Source organism: Ambystoma mexicanum, chromosome 4q (genome assembly GCF_040938575.1).
Source record: "Ambystoma mexicanum isolate Mex_15411 chromosome 4q, UKY_AmexF1_1, whole genome shotgun sequence".
Classification (NCBI taxonomy): Eukaryota; Metazoa; Chordata; class Amphibia; order Caudata; family Ambystomatidae; genus Ambystoma; species Ambystoma mexicanum.
This window is the reverse complement of record NC_090928.1, coordinates 1,070,084,891-1,070,109,659: the sequence shown is the minus strand read 5'-3', so window position 1 is coordinate 1,070,109,659 and position 24,769 is coordinate 1,070,084,891. Positions and strand designations below refer to the sequence as shown.

The window sequence follows — 24,769 nt, the reverse complement described above, 5'->3', positions numbered from 1 at the left end:
TATCCTTTCTATTCTTGGGAACTGTAATTCTCACAAGGGTAGACAGAGTTTGTTAAAAGGGGAGCCCAAAGGGAAACCCAGCAACAATAGGCTGTATATGCCAACAAGTTGTCAAAGAGAATAACATTAAAAGGACACTATGGAGATTTTTAAAAATGAAACCCATAAAAAGAGGATAACAGAATCTGTGAGTGTGGAAAAAGGTTCCCACTCAGTGAGATATAGGGAAAAATAATTCACCAGTCCAGCAAAAAGTTCTGGCTTTCTCACAAGTGAGGTAGATTTAGCACAACAATTAAAATCTTACCTAACAGCATGCTACATCACACTAGTAGCGGGTGCAAGGTGCTAAGGCAAAGCCAAGTCCACAGGTGCTGAACACCCGAATACCCTACAAGGGGGTGCTTGAACTGACCAGCAAAACTGGGTTCGAGAAACCCGTAGCCAACAGGTGGCTGATAATCTGAATACTTCAGGAGGGAGTGAAAGAAACCACAACCAAAGCAGGACTGAGCAGACCTGCACCCCATGCTGCGTGGAAAATCCAAAGACCCGGGAGCGGGTGAGAAATGGTGTCTCCCATGTCTGACCTACTACACAGGCTTGTTGTATGTGCCATCCTGTTTCACCTGCAACATGTGTCCAAATTCCTTCCCTGGCTATACGAGTCAGGTATGCGGTAACCAGTGATCCAGGGACAGTGTTTGGAGGACCCCAACTCTACTCCACCCTTCCTTACAAGCAAGACTGGGCGTTGTCACTGGGCACCTCTGACCACTGTCCCCTTAAGGGACTGGGGAAAATGTAACACTCGTATTCGGTCCCTGAGAAACTTTGGAGGTGTTGTAGTGGGGCAGCATGTCTCTCCGGGTGAAGGAAGACCGATTGTGGACTACCCAACTGGTGTTGGTGACATCTGAACGCCAGGAAAGTCATCCGCAGGTTCTGGGACTCGCGAGCCAGAGAAACATGGGGTGAGTGTGCAGAAGACGATTCCAAGATTGCAACCAGCCTCCGTTATCCTCCGGACAGGATAGGAAGGAGGGTTAGAGTCCACAACGCAGTCATGAGACTGCCTACGAGTTCATATAGATCAATCACTTTTTCTAAGTAATTATCCCACACACTCAGCAATCCTAGGTGGGGGCCCGAAAGCACCAGGTGAGGCTGTTCTAAAAGGGAGTAAACTTGTCAGATGGGTTATGGAGTTGGGGGGTTTGGGGGGTGGCGAGCATGGGTGTAGTGAAAGCGTGTTTAGAGGCGAGAGTCTGAAAAAGGAGTCTGGTGTGAGGGCGGCTGGAGGAAAGGTGATGAGGTGATGAGGTGACTGAGTTAGAAGTGGAGGTGGGATACCGCTAAGGAAGGAGCAACTGGGGGGAAACTGGTGGGAGATGAGACCACCTCAGGACGAGGTGTTGAGAAAGCAAAGAAAGAATAGACCACAGGAACAATTGCTGCTAGGTGAGGTGATGGCGGCGGGGGTGAGAGTAGAAGCAGTGACCGAAGGAGGAAGTGGTGATAGAGCAGAAGGGGGATAAGGTGACACCTCATAAGTAGGTGGTGGTTCAGCAGGTTGGGAGACCACAGGTGTTGATAGTAAGAAATAAGGAGAAGCAAGAGGAAGAGAGGAAATCGGAGGAGGTGGTGACAGATTAGGTGGAAAAGGGATGTGCATAAAAAGAGCGGAAGAGCCAAGGAATACTGAGCTAGTTAGGGCCGGTACACCATAAACCTGGCAAACCAGAGTAGAAGGTAGAAGTCAAACAAAGGCTACCATAACCTCCCTCCAGCCCATAAAACTAGCCAAAGCCCAGCCAGAAACCTTGGGGTATAATCTTGTGTAATCCTGTTAATCCCCCTGCCTCTTTTGTTGCCCAGACATGGGCATCTACATTGTGTGATGCCTGGTCCTGGATCCTACATAGAAGGTGATGAGGAGCAATTGACTTAATGGGCAACACGAGAGAGGTTTCAGGCCCCCACTATTGGAATTCCATAGGAGTGGCTGGACTCTGACTCTACAGATCTCGATGAGCGTTTAGTCTTCAGCGATTTTGATACCTCTGCTACATTGACAACATACCCGGGGAAATGGAAATTGGATCAAATAAAGAGAGCTTTTCTCTTCTACATGCACCATGATCTACATGAACGGGGAAAAGAACAGAAACCAGGTATGTATAATCTCTCCTGCCTTCTTTCTCTATACAGCTCTCTTCCCAACTGTTAAGACGGATTTCTGAACTCTGTCCTGGTGGCGCAGAAGTTCAGAAGGCCAACCTAATTACTTGGAACAGGGTAACCTCTGGACAAGCCAGACCAATCAAGGTAGCGATCTCGGCGGTCAAGACTAGGTCTCAAGAGGGGTGAGGGTGACTGAAAGCCCGCAATGAGCACACAAAGCAAGAGCGCTTACAAACTACTCCAAACAGTTGTTATATCAAAAATAGATACACATTTATTTTAAGGCCTTTAAAACAACGACCGTAGCGAGAAAATCACAATATCACAATATTAAACCAACACATACCATATCAACACAATATATATACAAATACGACAGTCGCAAGCGTTATAAGCACGAAATGTGTAATCCACCTGAAAGGGAAGGAAAACAGGCAGTGCGATAATGCTATAGACTCAGTTCGCCTTCAGAGGCACCTAACTAGATGGAAGTGCGAGCCCTGCGAAGAGTGGAGCCTTGTGCTCAAAATACCTGCACACGCCGGTGCCAACGGGCAAAAGGAGAAGCTCTTCGGAGGAAGTCAGGCAGTTCAGTATAGTGCACAAAGAAGAAGAACAGGTTCCGCGACTCAAGCGCAGCCTCCACAGCTAGCAGAAGCAGAGCGCGAGTACGGGCAAAAGGGTGCTGTTTTTACACAGCGGGGAAAAGCAATGGGCTACTGCAGGAGGGCGACCAGATCCTAGATATACTACTCACCGGTCCCCGAAGCAAGCAGACCCAGGCTTCTCCACGTTAGTTTCAGCACCTGGCAGGTTCAGAAGAGTCTGGAAATGCCCCGTCGTCGTGTAGAGCAAAAAGACGTCCCAATCGAAGAAACCTGCACAGTTTTGTCACCACAGCAGGGCAACGGAGCGGCCGTGTGTATCCGAGCCAAATGTACACTCCTCCCTTCAGACTTGGGAACGCCAAGTGTACGAAGCGTGGGAGAGTGACAAGGACTCGAAATACAACACAACCTGGCGGCGGTTACAGAGCAGGACTCCCTTGTAAGCTGGTCAGTCAACTGGATGGCCCAGAGACACTTCCGAAGGCTTACTTGGCAGGAGATGATGAAGTCGCCGGGAATAGCTGTTCCTGCTATTCCAAAGGTCGAAGCACCAGTACAGGCCTTCTGGTTCGATCAAAGGAGGAAAGGGTTTCACAGGACGACAGCAGTGCAAAGGAGGATTCCTTCAGCGGGTCACCAGCAATTCCTCGGTCCAGCCTCGTGGTTGCAGGATACTTGGCTCCTGTATTCCTTCGTTCGTGAGAACTCAGGAGATCGACATGGCAGTGGTGTTTCCAGCCCCCTCTTATCCACGGTTCCCTTCGCGCCAAAACGGAGGGGAGCCAATGGGAGATCCGCTCATCAACACACATACCATACGTGGACCAATCACGGACCACGGTGGTCCCAGGCATTCACACCACCCTAGACTCTCTGGCACCCAGGATGTGTATTGGGACCAGACATCCCAGCCCACACCGTGGAGGCACACAAACGACATGTAGAAGCCCGCGAAAGCAACCACGTTTCGCGGGAAAGTACATGCCCAAATAAGGAAGGCCCCGGGTCGCTCGACCTGGGGAAGGTGAAGGGAGCAAGACGGTCAGTGGACAGGACAAAGGAGCCTCGTGGTCTGGCCATTTTGGGAGCCAGGCCGCCATTTTGGGTTCAGTGCAAAAAACGCGCTCAGAACGCCAAAAGGAGCTCAAAATACACAAATCGATCGCTGCCACCATTCCAGTCCCTGAATGACTTGCACCGATCAAATACCATCCTAAAAGAGTATCTAGGGCCTGTAGAAGGCTAGAGACCCAAGAGAGGTGTAACTTAGCTTACAGTGCCCTCTTGTGTCATGTTGCACTAAAGCCGCAACATGATAAAAGAAACTACGGGAAACAGCGTTCCCCGGTACTGACTGTCTTAAGGGCATGTCAGTTTCCCCGTAAGAAAAGAGCGAAAGCCCAGAGGAGTGCGGCAGAAGGCTGCACTTCTCTGGCAAAGTCAAGAACAAGGTGAGAAACAACAGCAAAAAGTTTAGGGGTTGCCACATGGAAGGAAAATTACCTACAATTACGAAATCTTTCCTAACACCAACCCTGCAGTGTCTAGAGTAGAATACTATGTCTTTTTTAGGGGTCTCCCTGAACTGTTATGTCAGATGTGTTCTGTTCTAGTACTGCTGGTTTTCTTGCTCTCCAAGGTAACCGACTTGAGCTGCAATTTATTGCCTCACATGACGAATCTTGGAGCGTTATTCTAGGTTAAGAGGGTTTTTCAGTACCCACTCTGGTGAGGGGTTCTGAGAAGCTAACGGTTATGAGATTTTGGTGTATGAAAAAAAAAAAACAGTATGTGCCCAGTTAAGACATTACTCACTACCCTAAAATGCAGGCCACCTATCTGGTGGCAGCCACTAAACATATAGACTTTTAGATAGAGGTGATTAAAGAGTAGACCCATAGACAACCATAAAATAATATCATCCTAATTAGGATCCAACCGGCCACACAGAATCCAGTCAGAGTTTTCCTACAAAGTACTACACCAAATACATATTCACACAGCACAATGATGCAACACATGCGAAGCAGGGGCATTCAACAGAGCAAGGAGGGTGACTGCCAAAGTCTAGAATATATTTTAGGTTTGCATTCTGTAAGCCAGGAAACACAAGTAACACACAGGCATACATGTGATGCATAGTTTTATAAATCCTTACTACATTATGTGTAGTCCCTTCAGATCCAGGGCTTGGTGGAGAGCTACATGAACCCTAGTAGGACCGTAAGAAAATAGCACAGTTCAGTTAGGCAAGTCAGTGCCACTTGTAGGTGTTTTAGTTTTGTAAAGTGTGCCATAGAAACCAATCAGAGTCTGTAGTCTGACTGACCTGTGGTTGTGATTTAAAAAAAACAAGAATAATCTGGTTATTCCCAGTTCCTCCCCAGAAGTGCATAAATGGTAGCAACCACCCAGAGTACACCATAGAAGACCCCACCCAACCCTAGCAGTAGAACAAAGTACAACCAAGCATGAAACATCCCCTAATGCAGGCCAAGAAGTATATTTTTGTACACGCCTCTGTGCACATCTGTATAATAATGCACACCAACCTTAACTCCTCCCAAGTCTAAGAATGGCTGCTCAGACACTCTAGCTTTTGGAGTTTTGTCAAAAGCTTAAGTGTAAATCGCCTAGCCTTTTAGATTGGCGATAGGGCAGTGTTCCTTTTGGAGGTTCTGCGCTCTTATTGAATAGGACACCTAATAGGTTTGCATTTTACCCCCTTTGGATTTTACGCTTTGATTTATTTTGGTGGTCAGAGCGACTTCTGCTGAAGTCCATAACTTTTTTAACTTCTCATGAGTTTATGGTCTTGGGATACCCATAAGTCTCCCTGACCCAGGGTTGCTTCTGAAGTTCCCCTTTTGTGCCCCAACATGACCATTTTATCCTCCATTGGTTTTGCGGGTAGGCTTGTGTCAGTTAATATTTAGTTTTGGCTTCGAGGTGCAAGCAGATTTACCACATTAGTAGTCCAATTTACTTTTATGGAAGCCATTGGTGCTACTAATGTTTGCGTTTTTTTTTTTTTAAATCATTGTTTTATGAGCTTCCTTTGTTCAGGGAAACCACAAGACACCACAGGAAAGGGAATTGGAGGAGACAGCAGGGCTCACAGTGGAATTTGTTGCTGTAGGCTCACATGCTGTATATTCATGGCTTCCACTGACTGTTGCGTCATGGCCTTGAAGACACCCCAGGACAGGGTGAAGTCTTATTTATTTCATTTCCAGCAGTACTGGAAGACCCTGCAGCCGTGGCAAATGAGAACAGACATGGGTGTGACCCAGGTCCAAGTTGGTAGGCCCCTAAGAGCAACATGGCCTGATCGAAGTTTCCAGTTGGCCCTTCTTCATGGTGAAAGATGGCAGCACCAGGTTTTCTACTCCCCAGCAGAGCAATGAGGTTGACCGCAAAGGTTCCAGCAAAATGAGGCTAAGGTGTACAAGCAATGGTGCCATCCAGTCTTGCAATGTCTATGGCTTTGGGTATATGATGGATGGTCCCACCAGCCCAGAGAAGAAAGGCCCTTGGTTCAGTTCTTCCTAGTCGATACGAATGCAGCGGTTCCGTGCACTGTTGTTGGGTTTGCCAATGTTGGTCACTGCAGCAGCCCTCTATGGGTCTCGGTGATCCTTTGGCTACTGGATGCTGGAGTGTGATGCAGCTACTATGGTAGCTGGAAGAGCAATCTGGGTGCCGTGGTGGTCCAGCAGTACGTCAACAAGTAAACGTGCGTTACATCAGAGTCTCAGAAGATGATGCAGATGTTTTGAATAGTTGTAAGTCGAACATCCTAACCACTGCTTGTCATTTCAGGAGAGTCCAGGCTCCAGATAAATTGAGTTGCACTGGGTCCAGAAAGAATGGTCTGGATGGTTCCACTGGTTGCACCAGGTCAGAGGAAGGGAGCACCCTCTAGTTTTGAGAAAGAAGTCTGGATTGATAAGGAGCCCTGTCATACATCAGTTGCAGATTCAGATGGGATGCATCAGCAGGGCGGCAATACTCCTACGTCCCGTCCCCTTTCCTCCATACTTGTGGGATATCGCTCAATCCTCTGGGACGGGACCGGAGCACTTTGTAAAAAGCATCCACATTTTTTTAAAAAATGTGTCCCTCCTCTCTTTCATGCACGGGGCCTGGCACGCGGCCGTAACCCCCGCCCACCTTGGCTCCGCATCGCCCATCAGTCCTTTTCTCTGCTCGATCGGGGCCGGACGCACTTGCATCCTCGGAAGACTTTCTTCCCATTTTTCCTCTATGGCTCTCGCTGGCGTTCGTTTACTAGTCTGTCTTTCAAATTAGACTTTCCAGACTGTTCATCGTGTCACTGTCTCTTTGTGAGGGCGGATCCCCATCCTCTTTGTTTAGAGTGTTGGGTCCGGAACACCGTTGGGACTCCTGTTTTTACTGTGACTCCCTTTCGGTCCGGGCACTTCAACGTCAGTTGGAACGGTGGGAGGAGGAGTTCCGACGAATTCCTCCTTCGGATTTTCAGGCGGTCATCGACGAGAAGAAAAAACGCCCGGTAAGTTTACTTTTCAGAGCACCCCGACCGGGGGGGATACCTTCCCGGGTTCCTCTCGGTTCGGAAGGGGCGTTGATCGCTCTGTTACCGGGGTTCACCCTGAGGTGCCCATTGCCATAATTCTACCGGAGTTTTCTCCGAGGGTCTCCGTAATGGGCCTGTGAACACCGGAGTACGCTCCGAGGCCCCTCCTGTGGGGGCTGTTTGTAGACCGAGTTCTACTGAGCCGTGGGGTACCGGAGTTCGCTCTGAGGCCTCTCTGTCGGCTTCCCTCAAAAACAAAACCGGGGTGCCCCCCGAGGCCTTTGCTGGGCTTGTAGTTACCGAACGGATGTTCGAGGCCCGCGCCGAAAAGGCTGTTACCGGGCCTGGGTTCCGAGGTCCCTCGTACAGAGGCTAAAGCTACCAACAGTTCTGAGAGGCCTGTCAAGGCTTTGTCGGTGAAAGCGCACCGTTCCCGCTCTTGTGTGACACCAGATCTGTTGAGGGGGCAAAGAAGCAAAGTTCTTCTTTTACCGGCAGTGCCGAGGTCCTTCCTTCGAAGGCTCAGTTGGCGGTTGGTATGTCACAAAAACATTACAGGCCTCATAGTACCGGCTGGGCCGAGGTTCCTTATGTTAAGGCTAAGATTAAGACCCCTGATCCATCGACGGGGACCCCTGCCTCACTTCTTCACGTGCCGCAGTTTCCCTCAGATGAGGATAAAATGGCGGCCGTTCCCGCCACGACCACGGCGGCCATTTTAGGTGCTACCCCTACAACTACGCCATCGGCTTCTGGTGTAGGGCTCGGTCTCTTGGGTGAACCTAAGGGCCCTTGTGCGCATCCTTACCGGCCGGTCTATGACTGGAACGCCCGGATGCCTCTTCCGCACAATGTTTCGTTGCCTGCGGGGGCGGCTCCTTTGATTTATGTGGATACGTCGGTGGGGGGGCCGGTGTGGCACCCTTCCCCGTTACGTCCCTGGATTTGTCCACCTCATGAGAAGCCTCCTGAGGTCCCGAAACAATCTCCTGAGGATGCCTTTTTGGTAAATTTCAAGCGCTTATGCGCACCGATCCCATGAGGGAATATTTCAAAGGGCTTTTCAAGGAGATAGATCCACGGGCGCCTACGGCTCCACCTGTTCCTCCGGTGGTTCCGCCGGCGCCTCCCTTGCCCGTGGTGCCCCCCCCTGCTCTCCCGCCTTTGCCTCCATTGTCCCCAGTGGACAAGGCTGTCCCTGACACGGCTCAGCAGGATCCAGACCTGTCAGATGACCCTCAAGGCGATCAGGACAACGAGGACCTTCCACGCTCCATCAGAGCCTTTCATGACCGGGTACTGGACATGATGAGTTTCTTAGATGTTCCGGTGCCCGAGGCGCCCGCTCCGCAGGAGGGCGTGCTTTCTGGGGCGTTCACCCTGTCTCCTTTGGAGTGTACCGGCCTGTTCCTGCAGAAGGACGTTCTGGCCGAGGTCCGAAGAGTCTGGGAAAAGCCACACTCGGGACTTTTTATCAATAAAAAGATTGACGCGAGGTACAGGCTGCATTCTTCGGAAGAGGTGGCCCTGTCGTCTTGTCCGCCTCCCTCCTCCACAGTGGTGGCTGTGGCCACTTTGCAGACCAGGCCTGCAGCATCCTCTTCCACGACGGCTACTCAGGTTCTTTGAAAGGAGGCCAAGCTCCTTGACTCCCTCAGGAGGAAAATCTTCCCCAACTCGGCCTTGCAGCTCAGGCAGGCCAACGCCGAATTGATATTGGCGGGAGCTAACATGCGGATGTGGAAAGGTCTGTCGGAGTTTGAAGAGCACATCCCGGTCGAGCAGCTGGAAGACTTCAAAGGAGGCCTTTCCGATGCCAAGGTCTTGGCCCAGGATCTCCTGGAGGCTGCGGCTCATCGCGTAGACACCTCGGCTCGGGGCCTGATGCTTGGGGTTCATGCCTCACGGCAGGCGTGGCTGCATGCCACTAAATTTTCTAAGGAAGTGCAAGACAAGGTGTTGGACCTTCCATTCGATGGTAAGGAGCTTTTTCATTCTTCCACTGATGTAGAGCTCACCAAAACCAAAGATACCACTCAGACGGCTAAATCATTGTCTGTTCTGGTTAAAGCTCCTTTCAAATCCCAGAGACCGTTGTCGCAAAGTCGACCTTCCTCTGGTTTTAGGGGCTTCCTCGACCGCAAATCTTGCAGCGTGGCTACTCCTGCGGGGAATAACCGCTGTAGACAACAGCGTACGCGGTTTTTTTCTCCCGCTCCTCAGCCTCCTCATCAGGTTCAGGTGGCACCGCCACCGATAAGTCTGCCAAATGAGTTTTCCGCGCTCGCACGAGACCCCGGTGGGAGGACGCATTGCGTCTCATTGGGAGGAGTGGCAGACCATCACAGAAGACAGATGGGTCTTGTCAGTCGCTCGAGCGGGCTTCCGCTTGCCTTTACCCCCAACCCCACCCCTCAACCCTCCTTTTCAGCTCTCGGGCTCACCCTCAGAAACTTCTGGGCCTCAGAGCTGTGGAACCCGTTCCCCTTGGGGAGCGAGGGGAGGGCTTCTACTCCCGGCTGTTTACGGTGCCCAAACCCAACCAGGCTGGCCTGCGCACCATCCTAGACCTTTCCCAGTTCAATCTTTTCCTACCCCAAGAGAAATTCAAGATGATCACGCCCGGCCAGATTCGCTCCTCTTTGCAGATGGGCGATTGGCTCAGCGTGGTGGATCTTCAGGATGTGTGCATGCATATTCTGATTTGGAATCCACACAGGAGATACCTCCGCTTCTCTTTGGGAGAGGAGCACTTCCAGTTTCGGGTGCTTCCTTTTGGCCTCAGCTCGGCGTCGCGTGTCTTCACGAAGATTATGTCGGTGATTGCGGCCTATCTTCATCTCCAGGGTATCCATGTATCCTTATTTGGACGACTGGCTCTTACAAAGCCCTTGTCCGTTGGCAGCAGCGGGCAACCTCCAGTCTCTCCTTCAGCTCCTGTTCCATCTTGGGCTGTCGGTGAACTGGCAGAAATCTTCCATGACGGTCTCGCAGGACCTGATTTTCCTGGGTTTTTGCTGGAACACGATCGACTGCAGAGTGTACCTGACCAGGGACAGAATGGCGGATCTGTTAGCCACGTGTCGGATGTTTGCGCAGTCGGAGAGCATGTCGGCCTAGTGGTTCCAGAGGCTTATAGGCCTCATGGCCTTGTGTGTGCTGGCTCTTCCTCTTGCTCGTCTCAAAATGAGACGGACCCAGATGGCTCTTTGGAGTTCTTGGCGTCAGGCTGTGGACCCGGATTTCAAGCTGATAATGATTCCGGCTTCCATGAGAGTGGACCTGGAATGGTGGTCATCTCTCAGCAACCTGTCAGTGGGTGCAGGATTTCAGGACCCAGCTCCGATGGTGACGATCACGACGGACTCCTCCCTCCTGGGGTGGGGTGTGACGTTAGATCTTCTACAGGTTTCGGACCTCTGGTCACCTCAGGACAAGCTTCTTCACATAAGTCATCTGGAGCTTCTGCCGATCTTCTTAGCGTTCCGGGCGTTCAGACCGATCAAGGTGGTCCGCATACGCACGGACAATGTGGTGTCGATGTATTACATCAACAAGCAAGGGGGAACGAAGTCTCCCCCCTCCATCCCCCCCTCGTGGACCTGTCCATCCAGATTTGGGAGTGGGCCGTGCTTCGTGGGGTCTGGCTGCTTGCAGTGCACATCCCGGGCCAGCTGAATGTCACAGCGGATGCCCTCAGCCTGCGACAGTGGTCAGCTATGAGTGGGAGTTGAAGGCAGAGGTCCTCTCATGGATCTTCTTGCGATGGGGCATACCGGAGGTGGACCTCTTCACTACTGCGGTGAACAAGAAGCTTCCTCTGTATGCCTCCAGAGGGGGGCTGGGAGCCTCCTCTCTGGGGGATGCTCTCGAGATTCCATGGCACAACATGAGAGCTTATGCCTTCCCACATCTGCCTCTAGTCCATCGAGCAATTTGGAAGCTGAAGAATTTGGTGAACTGCTCCCTTCTACTCATAGCTCCCTGGTGGCCGGCCAGGTTTTGGTTCTCAGAACTTCAACACCCGCCGGTGTCTCCGCCGATCAGGTTACCAGTAACTCCCGATCTTCTTTTCTACAGACCTTTGTTCTTATTCTCTAACTAACCCAGTGGTGAAGAGGCATTTTTCTGGCTTGACACACCTCTACCCTCCGTTCGTAATCCGCACCCGCCATGGGACCTAAATGTAGTCCTGACGGCGCTGTGCCATAAACCCTTTGAACCAATGGCTACGGTAGACCTCAAGTACTTGTCTTGTGAAATGTCCTTTCTGGTTGCGGTTACGTCGGCGAGGAGAGGGAGTGAGCTCCAGGCATTGTTGGTCTTTCACATGGACAAGGTAGTCCTTCGGACAAACCCGGCTTTCCTGCCGAAGGTAGTGACCTAATTCCATCTGAATCAGTCGATCTCCCTTCCGGTCTTTTTTCCGAACCCTGCCTCAGAGGCTGAAAGAGTTGTACACTGTCTTGATGTACGAAGAGCTCTTAAGTTCTACCTGGACAGGACTTCTGAGCTTAGGAGTTCTTCTCAACTTTTTGTGACCTTCGGTAACCCTCAGGGCAAGCCGGCGTCTAAGGCAACTATTTCCAGGTGGATTGCCGCCTGCATCACGGAGGCTTTCACCGTCCAAAGGCTGAAACCTCCTAAAGGTATCCATGCACACCTGGTGCGGGGCAAGGCAGCCGCGGTTGCTTTTCAGAAATATGTTCCCGGGAGTCCATCGCTAGGGCAGCTACTTGGGCCTCCCCATCTGCTTTCTGTAAGCATTACTGTCTCGACATGAGCTCTAGAGCTGACGCTCAGTTTGGTCAGGCTGTGCTGAAGAACCTGTTTCAGTAAGGGGTATTTCCATCCACCCGTAGTTCCTGTAAGAAGTGCTTGGGAATCTCCCACAAGTATGGAGGAAAGGGGACGTGACGTAGGAGTATTAGCAGGTTACTCACCGTAGTGACCACCTTACTCCTAGTCCATAGTCCCCCTTCCTCCATACGCCCGCCCGCCATCCCCTCTAGTAAGGTTCCTCTGTTATTGCTAATGGGTCTTTGACCCGACGATAGAAAAGGACTGATGGGCGATGCCTGGGGCGGAGCCAAGGTGGGCGGGGTTACGGCCGCGTGCCGGGCCCCGCGCAGAAAAGAGAGGAGAAAAAAATGTGGATGCTTTTTACAAAGTGCTCCGGTCCCGTCCCACAGGACGGAGAGATGTCCCACAAGTATGGAGGAAAGAGGACTATGGACTAGGAGTAAGGTGGTCACTACGGTGAGTAACCTGGTACATTCTTCTTACCTAATCTGCTTCAGAGCGAGTCCCAGTGATTACCAAAGGTATGGTGCAGAAACTTCGATATAGCACTCTTGGGATTTAATGCACTTTCGAGCACACTGTCCCAATGATTACCAAAGGTATAGTGCAGAAACATTTATCTTTACAGTGCTCTTAGGAGTTAATGTACAGTCCACTTTCAATCGGGCACACAGTACCATTCAGATATTTGGTGGAAAACCAATTAGGAATGGTCCCCACATTCTAACCTTCCAAGGCTTCTTCCTAAGCAAACGGTCAGGATGCACATTCAGAAGTGAATCCCAGACACCCATCCATACATCTAGCTGGATTCTGAAGTGTTGGAAAGCCAATGCCCTTGTATGGCCACAAATTGGGAGTCCAGGCTTGCGTGGTAACCAGTGCATTGTTGTGGAGTCTCATTGAACCTCTAAACCCATGTGACTGTTTTAAAGGAGACCTGCAGGTAACATCATCCCTCATCAAAAGTTCTTATTATTGTCGAAATAAATGAAGGTACCCACTAGTGCTCGTTTCATATTTTAAAGAACCAATCATTTTATAGCTCATAATATGAACCGTCGAGATGTTTGTGTAATTTCCATCTGTCTGCCATTGTAGACTGATTTAAATGCTAAATTCTAGGATGCCCCAAACTTGTGACAAATATGTAGCATATCTTCCTTCTTTCCCAAACATGTATTCAGTTTGGCAGTAGTATAAAATAACCACCATAGAGCAAGCCAGTGCTTCTTTTTGAGTCTAGGGGCCACCAGGCTTTGCATGGCGAGTAATACCATACATCCGTGGTTAGTTTGAGCACATCACATGCCGATTTGATTAGGTTTTGATCCTTATTATAAATGGATTATAGCCTGCAGGAATATGCATGCAATGATTTCTTTGGGTCTTGTGGCAAGTCGGAGCAGCCTAGCCTCTGCATCTGATTTGCACTTACTTCTAGAACCATCATGGTCCGATGTCAAAGTGTAGAAATTGGACTAATAACTTTGGAGTTTTCCCTTGCAATTCCACTATGTCCGAGAAGTAACCATACGGATGAAATAGGTGCCTGACTTGTTTGCGTAATATAGTGTGTTGCAGAGTGGTGCCAGTCTTTTCTTTAAAATATAAACCGATTTAATGATGGCAACAAATTCCACTTTTGTGTCAGATCAGTTAAATGTGTTCTAAATATAAAATACTTTGATAGAATTGATTTAAGTTTTTTGTTTTCGACTGTGATTGGAGAAAAGTTTGAAGTATTTTATGTTTATTGCTTTATTTTGAAGGGTTTTAGAGTGGACAATCATATGGTCTGCCAATGTGAATGGTTTTTCATTTTGGTTGTGTTCCTGAATGAAACTGCAATTCTGATGCAAACGTTGTATAACCCTACAGATTAATTGGTAACTAAAGGACGTATGTCCTCTTTTATCATGTTCATAGTGACATTAATCAATAATTCTTGTGAGAGGAGTTCCAATGGAGCTTCTACTGCAATAAACTCAACATGTACCGTATGTGGGTATTAATCATTTGACACTCCCAAAATTGTAAAGGGACTTTTAAAGAGCCACAATAACAGCTGCACATCCTGCTAACAAGTGAGGCTTTTTTTCGATAAACTTGTCCTTTTCTTGAAACTAACAAATCCACTAAATCTTTAACCGAACATTGCCCCGGTTGTCTAGGACATTATCATTCTCAGTGGAAGACATGAAGTAATCTTTCATAAGGGAAATGCCTATTATAGTGTATAGCCATGCTGAACATGTACTTCAACTGTGCTGTCACATTGTTACTTGAGGTGTAGCTTTAGATGAACATTGTAAGTTATGAGAAATGCTCCTTTCAAAGATGAAAGAATTTTGGTTTCCTGGTAAAGCCCTGAAGAAAGCAGATGTGATTACCTGTGCTGTGTGAAGATGTCTAACAGGAAGTATTAGTTCTCTTATAATCATTGTCAGTTTTAACACAGTTGAATCAAGATGTGTTGTTTTGATACTTTTTCAATTAATTGCTGCCCTACCAGAACATGTAATTGATTTACATGCAGTGATGTGTGTTTCAGTGACCAGGTTGACACCCAATTGTGTTTCAATGCAGTTGGCGGACAAAGGACTCAGGATTCAAATGCAAGGAGAAATGGTGTCAAAGTCGCTGGAGAGAGAAGAATTGAAAATGGGGTATGTATTTGGACGAACGTTTCAGTTCAAGAGGCCACTAATAGTAATTTCACTACCCCTTCTCACAATGTTAAGAACTGTCCTGTGCCTCTGTTGGAAGCAGTCTGCCTAAAATATGGGTGCATGGCAAGCTCGTCTTGAGGTTGGGTACAGAGGTGATGAGGCATTGATGGCTCATGATTTGAACACCTTGGAATCCAAAAGAGTCAATGAATGCCTTTCAGAAACATGATTTGTGATTTTCACATCAGTCTCTAGGCACTTGGTGAATCTTCAGGTAATGAATGATTCTTCTGCCTTCTCAGTCAGTCATTTTTGGTAGAGATGCATTTCATGCTATCCTTGTATATAGGTCATGTGAAAATGTTCCTAATTCTAGAAGGGATATTAGTTAAAAGCACTGAGCAATCATGCACAGTGTCTCCTAGAGGGTGCATGCATAGGGGCCTGTTCCTCTCACAATTTTCATGGTGTGCACCGATACCCTTCTTTTTTCATTTAAAAAAGCAAAATGCTACACATTTTTATTTTGCTGCCGGTGGTGCACTCGGCTGGTTTGTATTATTTCCTTTGGATCACCGCTCCATATGTCCTCTCGGCTTACACCCCTCATACACTTCGCTCCACTCCGCCAGGTTAAAGAAAAGTTCATGCCTACAGTAAAATCAGTTTCACTTGCGAGTCTAACCATGTCAATGTGGAAAATTAATAATCAAAACTATGTGACAAGATGTGCTTAATGTAAGGGATCAGACGGAGGAGACTGACACACCGGTGACATGGTTCTTGTTTTATTCTCAATAAAGTAAAGAGAAAACCTATCCATCAACTAAAATATTAAGGGTCATGTCAGAATGTCTGTAAAGTAATAGTCCACTGTCATGTGTCAAGACCTACTGCTATCCCTTACATTTAGAACTAAACTAAAGACAAAGTCGACCTTCTTGGTCCAGAAGAATTACTCCCTTCTTCTGGGCTGGGGATCGAGGTTCACCTCCAGGTGATGCAAAGAGTTATTTATAAAAAAAGACAAAGTAAAAGTTCTAATGGTTTCCTTGGATGGGTTCTTCCCCAAGTTCAGTCCCAGCAGGAGTGGCTCCCTTCTCCTGGGTTTTCATACCCTGGGTTTCACAATACCCTCAGCCAGCGGGGATGACTTGACCTTCCTTGGGTATCACAGAACCAGGGCAACGTCTCCCTTCCCCTGGCTTTCTCAGGCTTTCTGTGAGCTTCTTCAGTGGCTCAGCTGGGCGGACCTGGTATGCTCCCCTGCCAGGTACTGCCCTAAAGTCCATGCACAATGGAGGCACTCCTCCTCTTTCACTTGGAGGTCCTCGACCCAGTCTTTCACTCTGTGTCTTTCTCACTATACCCAGTTCACTCTCCTGCCGGGTATAGTACTTTGCCCACTTTTTCTTATGCTTGCACTCAGGGTTCCAGACCCTCTCAATGACTTTTCTTATTCCCACTATTGACCCAGGCAGCCTCTGTACCTTAAATAGGAGCTGTCAGTCCACTGAGTTGGTCCCGGCATTCCTCAAGACTTCTAATGGCTTCCCGTCTTTCTTTTCGATTTTCTCGCCGTTTCTTCTGGCTCCACAGCACTGCTCTGAAGCCTGTCTGCGCACCTTTGCTCGACCGCGCTGTTCGCTGTGTTCTCACCCCTGAACTTTCTTCTCCCTAATTTGTTTTTTGGTCTGCCTCTGCATGGCAGACATCTGTGGCTCTGTAGCGCTGTTAGGGAGCCTGTCTGCACGTCTTTGCTCGGCCGTGCGGTTCGCCATGTTCTCATGCCACAGCCCCGCCTTCTGTTCTTGGTCTGTCTCTACACGGCCCACCTCTTAGGGATGCCATCTCTTCATCCTTGATGTCCCGGTCAGCAGGTTCGGCTTCTCCGGTCGCGGGATGTGTTCTGTACTCGTGGTTCCTCCAGGGAGGGCCTGACAACTTTGATAATCCTTCTTCTGTTTTTAAGCTACTTTGCACTTGAAGGCCAGGCGGCTCAATAACATTATATGGAGGGTTCCTCATGGCTCCGCCCCATCTCCTTGTCTCAGTATTGTGTAATGAATACCCAATGGCACATGTCCATGGGAAAGGTTACAGGAAGCTAAGGAAGATGGTGGGAAAGAGGTGGGTGAGTGTGGGGAATACCGCATATGCCCATGATGTTCTCCCTGTATCCCGGGGGATGGGGGTTGGGAGAATCTCTCCCCATGAGATCCTCTCACTGAGTACAATCGCCCCAGGGGAACTATCGGGGTAGAGGCCTCACCTCCCTGGGCTCATTGAAAGGGTCTCCCCCTCGGCAGGAAGGGACGGCATCACAGGATTCGTCACATTAATCTGTAAAACAAATGCATATATCAAATGGATTGTGTCCTCCCACGTGCTCCTTATCATATGATAACTCGAGGCTGATGTCATCGACAGTAAATAAAGCATGCACAGCGCCCGTTGTTCAGTTCTGTTTTATGCTTGCTTCGGATACAGTGTGTTTTTTGTCAAATATTTAAGATTATTCTGAAAGTGTCATCTCCCTCTAGCCCCCCCACCCAAGACCAGGTTTAAGAGATGCATTGAGTGCGGGTTGAAGATGTCCATTACCAATTCTCACCCCGTTTGTCTGTGGTGCCTAGGCATTGACTCCAAAACGTCTGACTGCGGTGCCGGTCAATCTACGTCGGGGAAGGCACTCAAGAAATGAAAAGGGAAACTCGAATGTGAGTAGGCCCTGTCAGAACTCCCGTTACAATACACCTTCGAAAAGATGATACGTAGTTCGAGGGGTGAGTCGCTGCTGAGAAAACGCTCCAAGAAACTTTCTTGATTTTGGAGTGGTTCCTGTCACTTGTCGTCGAGGAAAATATCAAAGAAAAAGCACCGTAAATCTCCATCTCCATCTTCCTCCTCCGACTCCTCTCCTGATCACAGGGTGGCTTGCTCAGGAAGGTCAGCTTCAAAAGCTGAATGGGTAGACGTACTGTCTCGAGGTGATGAACATTTTTGAAAAGACAGCCGCGGCTCCTTCGGAGGAAATGGTGAAGGGGCACAACCCTGTTGCGCCTGCCAAGGCTGTTGAGTCCATGCAGGCTAAAGCTTATGTGCCCTCCAGTCTGGTCCGAAAGCCGTCGACCCTTCGAGAGCCCCCCAGACCTCGGGTCAAAGAAAGGCTCTTACCTCTACTCTCAAAGACTCCTTCGAGCCGTGGGTCGAGCCCGTCGAGGGCATCCCCTTCGGCTTTGAAGGCGTCAAAGCAATCAATGTCCTCGAAGGAGGCCGAGAAAGCTTTAAGCCTTTGCCCAAGAAGGACTTTTTCCAGTCTATTTCCTCTATTTTTGAGGAGGCTCAACCCTCAGACCAGGATACTCCACCTTTTATCCTGGAATATGGAACACCTGATGTCCCGTCCCAGAGGCACTAGTGTTTGAGGAGTCCAGCACTGAAAATGTATACGAGAGCCTAAAAAGTGCAAGTGGCGGGACACTTCCCCTGAAATTAATTTTGTCACGTTTCACCCATCTGAGCACGCTGAGGCTTCATACAGACAACTAATGAACAGGGTGACTGAATACCGGGGTTGAGGGAGGCCAGCTACTGCCTATGAACAGGATGATTTAACGGACCTACTAGACAAGGGTCCCCATTTCACTCAGCATCACAAAATGCCATCTCATCATCCTTGCCAAATCAACCTCCTACAACTCAAGAATTACAAATGCGAAGTCCAACTCGTCACAGGTACTGGCTCTAAAGGAGTTCTTTGCCTCCACGCGCCATCTGCGCAAGGACCACAAGAAGGTACGAGATGCCCCAGCCCCCCACAACACAATCCAACCAAATTTGGAGCGGAATAGGCCATCCACGCGACTGCAGAGCGTGGTGTGCTCCTGCACCTACCGTTGCCTGGTCGCTTCCTCCACTGCCGTTCTCCCCGCCTCCTCCCCACCTCCAAGCCCTCCCCCGCACCCTGATTGGCTGCCCTCATCCCCAACAACACAGGCCCGGTAACCCGGTGCTACTGTGCTTCTTTGCCTCCACGCGCCATTTGCGCAAATACCACAAGAAGGTAAGAGCTGCCGCAGCCCCCCACAACACAATCTGACCAAATTTGGAGCCTAATGGGCCATCCATGCAACTGCAGAGCGCGTTGTGCTCCCGCACCCTCCATCGCTCGGTCCCTTCCTCCACGTCCTTGCTCTCTGCCTTCCAAGCACCCCCCCACCCCCGCGCCCTGATTGGCTGTCCTTACCCCCAACAACACAGGCCCGGCAACCTGGTGATACTGTGCTTCTTTGGCTCCACGCGGCATTTGCGCAAGGACCACAAGAAGGTAAGAGCTGCCCCAGCCCCCCACAACACAATCCGACCAAATATTTATCCTAATAGGCCATCCACGTGACTGCAGACTGCGGCGTGCACCTGTACCCACCGTCGCCTGGTCGCTGCCTCCCCGCCTCCATGCCCTCCCCGCACCCTGGTTGGCTGTTCCCCGGACATTAACGGCCCTCCTGGGCAGCTGCCCAGCAGCCCTTCAAGGTAAAGGGCCCGAGGCAAATAGTGGCTCCAAAGGTGGCAGCTCCCTATTGTGTCTGCAAGTGTCAGCAGGGGAGGCCAGTGGCCAGCAGTCAACCAGCTGCGACCATCAAGCTAGGTGTGGCCTGGTTGGGGAGTAGAGCAGTCACTGTACTCCAGAAGCCCTGCTCCATACTACCTACTCGTAGAACATAGCACACCAGACTGTTAATACTAACCAGCTTCGCAACTAGTGAGGATTGTGATTATCGGCCTATGCCACGTTGTGTTTAATTAGCCTATGGCACACTAAGATAGAACTGTGAATATTAACCTGAGCCACACTAAGATAGAATTATGAATATTAGCCTGTGTCACATTCGGAGAGGATTGTGAATATTACCTTGATTCACATCTAAAGAGAACTGTGAATATTAGCCTATGCCACACTGTGATAGAGCTGTAAATATTGGCCTGTGCCACACTGGGATAGAGCTGTGAATATTAGCATGCATCGCATCCAGAGAGGATTGTGAATATTGCATTGAGTCGCATCTAGAGAGGACTGTGATTATTGGCCTTTGCTACACTGAGACATAACTGTGAATATTAGCCGGTTCCACACTAAGATAGAACTGTGAATATTAGCCTGCGTCACATCCAGAGAGGATTGCGAATATTACCTTGAGACAAACGGAGAGAGGACCCACAAAATGAGTGTGCGTCTCTTCAGACAACAATGCTAATAACCAACCATAGAAGAACCTCACCCTTCTGCATACACCTCTCTAACTAAACACAACCATGGCTCTAAAACCACAGCAACTTGCACGCACTTCACTACACTGCAACAACAAACACACCACACACAGGCTTACACAACAGCACACAACGGATACCGACCGAATACCACACCAGAAAGCTCAGCGAACGGTGTTAACTGAACTGAAGCAGCCAACAGCACATCAAAGCTCCCTTGCTCTTTCTCCACACTTTGTCCTACTAACATACCCCAACTGACCCCCTTTTTTCAGATCCTCCAGAGCGCCAGGGGATCACTCCGATATTGATAGTGCGCGGTATAAATATCATTTTAACATTAACCTACACTGGCTCTAAAGCAGACTGGTTTTAAGCTCTTAAGGATGTTAGCCATTTCTCATTCAGAGACATTGACAAGGCGAAAATCTGGGAGGTTCGGGGTGGTGACATGGGTGGGGGGGTTTATGGGAAGGTAGTTAGGTGGGGGTTCTGGGGGGTGTTTTTGTTATAGATTTTCTTTTGTGAGGAGTGCATTTTGTCTTGCATGGCTTTTAGGATGTTCGAGCACCACTCTTTGTTGGCAAAAGTTGTTGGTGGTTGGACGGCTGGGGTTTCCAGCTCTCCAAGTATGGTGAAGAGCCATTTACTTTTTTATCTCCAAGAAAAACGGAGGATTAAGACCCATTTTGGACTTGCGATACTTGTACAAGTTCAAAATGGTTACCCTTTCTTGGTTCCTTCAGGCTCTCCAGCTTCAAGATTGAATGGTATCATTGGTCCTTCAGGATGCTTACTTCCATGTACCTGTTCATCACAAGCACAGCAAGTACCTGAGGTTCGCTGTCGGAGGTTCTCACTATCAGTTTTGAGTTCTGGAAGTCGTGTGGACCTCTGCCCCAAGGGTTTTCACCAGTTTGGTGGTGGTGGCAGTGAGTATCACTAGGTGGGTGGCTTCACGTCTATCCCTACTTGGACGATTGGCTGATCAGGGCCTGTACTCCCTAACATGTCCTGGAACATCTCGGCATCACCTGCCACTCTCTCCATAGACTGGGCCTCTCCCTCAATTTCAGAAGTCGCATATGATGAAGACTGGGACCCAATTCATAGGTGAGTAAAATAACCCTGCATATACTTTTTAAGAAGGGCAAAACTCATTCAAAGTAAGAAAGAACTTTTGTAACTGCTCATATTTCAGAGGGACAGTTACCAAACAAACTCGATTACAAGTAACTTTTAAACACTTTTTGCATTTACTAGGCAAGAGGCCCAAACCTTAAAAGTCCTTCCCTATTCTCTGAGCATGAGTGTTCTCAGTGGCGGGGGCATGGGGGGGAATCACTAGTCTCTACTGGTCAGGATAGGTGCAGATGTAGAAAAAGTCAGAGTTCCTGGGCAAATCTTTAGAGTGGTAGAAAGGTTCCAGGGACTTCTGAGAAGACACCCTAGAGGGATTCCAGCAATGGGCCTGGGTGAACTGAATCTGAGGACTCCCAATCACATGAATCACTCCCAAAGCTTCACAGGAATCACAAAAGGCTTACGGTAAGTAATAACCCAGCCAACACAGTACCTCAGCACAAAAGAACAGTTTGCAGCAGGACGTCTTCAGGATCTGCAGCCAAAAACATGGTCGATTAATTCCTTGTTGTGAAGACTGATGATGGGACACTTTAAGGGAATTTGCAGCAGGGATCAACAGGGAAGACACCAGGCAAGGGTTTCTTTGCAGCTAGATGGGGTTCTTTAGTTTTGGCGCCTCTTTCAGGAGCCAGGCAAAGACTGGATATCGCTGGTTAGATTCTCGTCGCTAATCTGGTCCAGCATTCTGGTGAGGTGACTTCAAGTACTCGAATTACATCTCTGGAGGTCCAGAAGGATGCCACAGCGCGTTCGGAATTCAGAAGTTTGTGCACTGCGTAATGGCTCTAGGTCCCTGGGTATTGGGGCATTGCAGCCTGGCAAGGTCGCAGCACGCCAAGGAATGGCTCAAAATGCAGGTCTTCTTGAGTCTAGTGAGTCTCACCAGGCTCTGGGGTGTTCTTTTCGGGTCCCCAGGTTGCTTGGAAGGAAGGGTAACAGCAGCCTCCGGTTACACAGCAGGCTCTCCGGTCGCTGGAAAGGCTTTGACCGTCATTTTTTCATGTTCCTCTTCGGTTTCAGCTCCAGTGATAGACTTGTCAGCAGCTTCTAGGTTCAGAGTATTTAACAGGAACTGCAGCACAACTTCTACATTCTCTCTCTGCATTTTACAGCAAGGGGCAGTCTGGCTGTCCATTCAGGAGAACCACCCCCCCCCACTGGGAGTTGGTTCCTTTCAGGCAAGGTGAAAGACAAAGGGCTGCAGTATTTTTGACTCCTCCTTCGCTTCCTCATTTTAGATTTATTTCCTGTGCACATAACCCATAGGTATCTAGGCGCTAGTTTAATTTAATTGTGGAAGTGCTTCCTTCCTTCTCTGAAAATTTGGAGCCTGGTCGGGGAATCAAAGGGATTCCCACCGAAGACAAAACTTCCAATGAAATTGTTCTGCATAGAATGGCAGGCATGAAGACCTCCGAAACAGCAAGCACACAAGAAATGGTGACAAAAGGAGCCCACCATTTTAGAAAAATGGTGCCCTTCTGTGCATTACCGGGGCTAAATTAACAGCCTGTGAGTATTAGACTAAATGTCATCAAGGTAAAACCACTGCCACCAGCCATTCATGTAAACTCGCAATTGTTACATAATGTTACCAGGTAAGTGTGCTGGCTCCTTTATGCAAAATGTAAAGGGGATGAAAATCCCTCTTTATTACTTGGAAAAATGTAGTTAATCCAAGTATAGGAAAGATAAATTAACAGGGTAGCCCAAAGGGGCAACCCAGCCTAAGCCCAAAAGTTATAGGAAACTATAACTCCAACCATACACTATGGAGATTCATAAAAAGGTCACCCATAAAATAGTTACCAGGTCCATGAAAAATATTCTGGGGTTGACGCGGAGCAGGAAGATTTATTGTAATTAGGAAAGTCTTACCTAACAAAATCAATAAAAGGAGTCATGAAATAACCGATGCAGTGGCCGCGTATCCTTTGATTATTTACTGAAGAAGGCTGTGAGTGCGCAGCCAGCGACTGGCCTATCCTTTTGGCAAGGAGTAAATGTTACCCCCAGCAGACCACGAGATAAAAGCGCCCAGTAGTGCTATGATTTATTTATTGAGAAATATACGGTGTTAGGAAAGATTTCTCTTTACTGCACCTTTCCTTGCATTTCAACGGACCCCCAAACGTTTTGCTTTTATTTTGTTCATTCTGGCCTGCTCTTCTTGCAGTGCAGTGAAGCCTTAAACTTCACTACACTGGCTTTTGCTCATTTTTCGTTGGGAAATTGACATGTCCTTCAGGCTGTCAGTACTGGGAAACATTGTTTCCCTTAGTCTTGTTGCTACCTTTGGTAAGTTATGATATGGCATTTATAATGCGCCTGTACACAATTGTTTCTAGGCGCGACAAAACAAGGAAGGGGAAACGGGGAGGACAAAACGACGATCTTACTAGGCCTTGTGTCATTCAAATCGCGCAACATCATCATCATTGTACAATGCATCTTACAATGCAGTACAATGGGGTACAGTTTTTGTTTTGCCCTATACGAACACTCAGAGGATTTTTGGTTACTCTAGATGTGCCTAAGGGATAGGCTGGTGGCAGCAGTTACTTTTTGCTATTTTGTAGTATATTTTACTTTAGCCTTACCATGTTTCCCACGTTTGACTACCAACTGTGGCTAGTACCTAAACATGGCTGTGCCACATGGTTTTTAGTTTTTCCCTTGGCCATCTTGTCTTTAACCATTCTTCCTAGGCTGTGAGGCAAGGAAAATCCTTGTATGTACTTTCAGGTACCAGGAAAGCCGGGGCTTTTTGCAGGCTACTGCAGGACTATGGGTGTTTGCTGCCAGGAAGTGGGTTGGGATTGTCAGACGCACTGAAACCAGTTTGTGGATTGGGACCAGAGTTGTATTCATGAGTTGTACCACCTGGTGGTCCTGAATGGACCACTGCTGGGGTGGGTGTGTGGGCCAGATCTGTCTTTGGCTAGTGGGAGTTTCAGCTCTTATCTGGCTTTTTGGATAAGAGGACCCCAGTGCCCACTCCAGAGAGATCCTGGAAGAAACCGAAGGAGCCAAGAATGCTGTCCAACTGCAAGCCCTGCGAAGTGACCAGAGACACATTGGAAGAAGGCGACCAACTTCTGCTGCTGTCCTGGTAGAGCTCTGTCCTGTGGAAGATCTCCAGCATTCCTGCGAAGGATCTGTGACCCTTGGAGTGGAGGGAACATCCATTCTTGTCATCAGTACTGAGTCCTACGAAGAACAACCTTCAGAGGTGTCCCTGGATCACCCAGTAGCTGACCGGCTCAGAGTTTGGGCTACCTTGCCGCAGAAATCGCCGTTCCGAATTGAGGCCTGGAACTTGGGGGATTGCCAGCTTGCGCCATAAGACTCACCTCTGCTAAGTGTTGTTAATCCCTTTGCGCGGCTGTGCACCGGTGTCCGTCATCTGGAATTGCTTACCTGTGTCCAGTCCTGTCCTGAGAGGGGCCCTGCATCAAGTTCTTTTGCATTTCCCAACCTGAAAACCTGGCACCAGCATTCGTCACTGTCTGAAGCGGATGGCGCGA

At 48.9% G+C, this 24,769-nt stretch overlaps 1 protein-coding gene across 4 annotated transcripts in view; it reads left to right on the top strand.

The window, feature by feature from the left end:
* Positions 1 to 24,769, top strand: part of TP53BP2 (tumor protein p53 binding protein 2) — a 642,763-nt gene that overhangs the window by 203,001 nt on the left and 414,993 nt on the right. For all 4 annotated transcript variants that reach the window (XM_069608638.1, XM_069608637.1, XM_069608636.1 and 1 more), the window contains exon 4: positions 14,743 to 14,822. In XM_069608638.1, the coding sequence (XP_069464739.1) occupies positions 14,743 to 14,822 (80 nt within the window). The remainder of the gene's footprint in view (positions 1 to 14,742; positions 14,823 to 24,769) is intronic.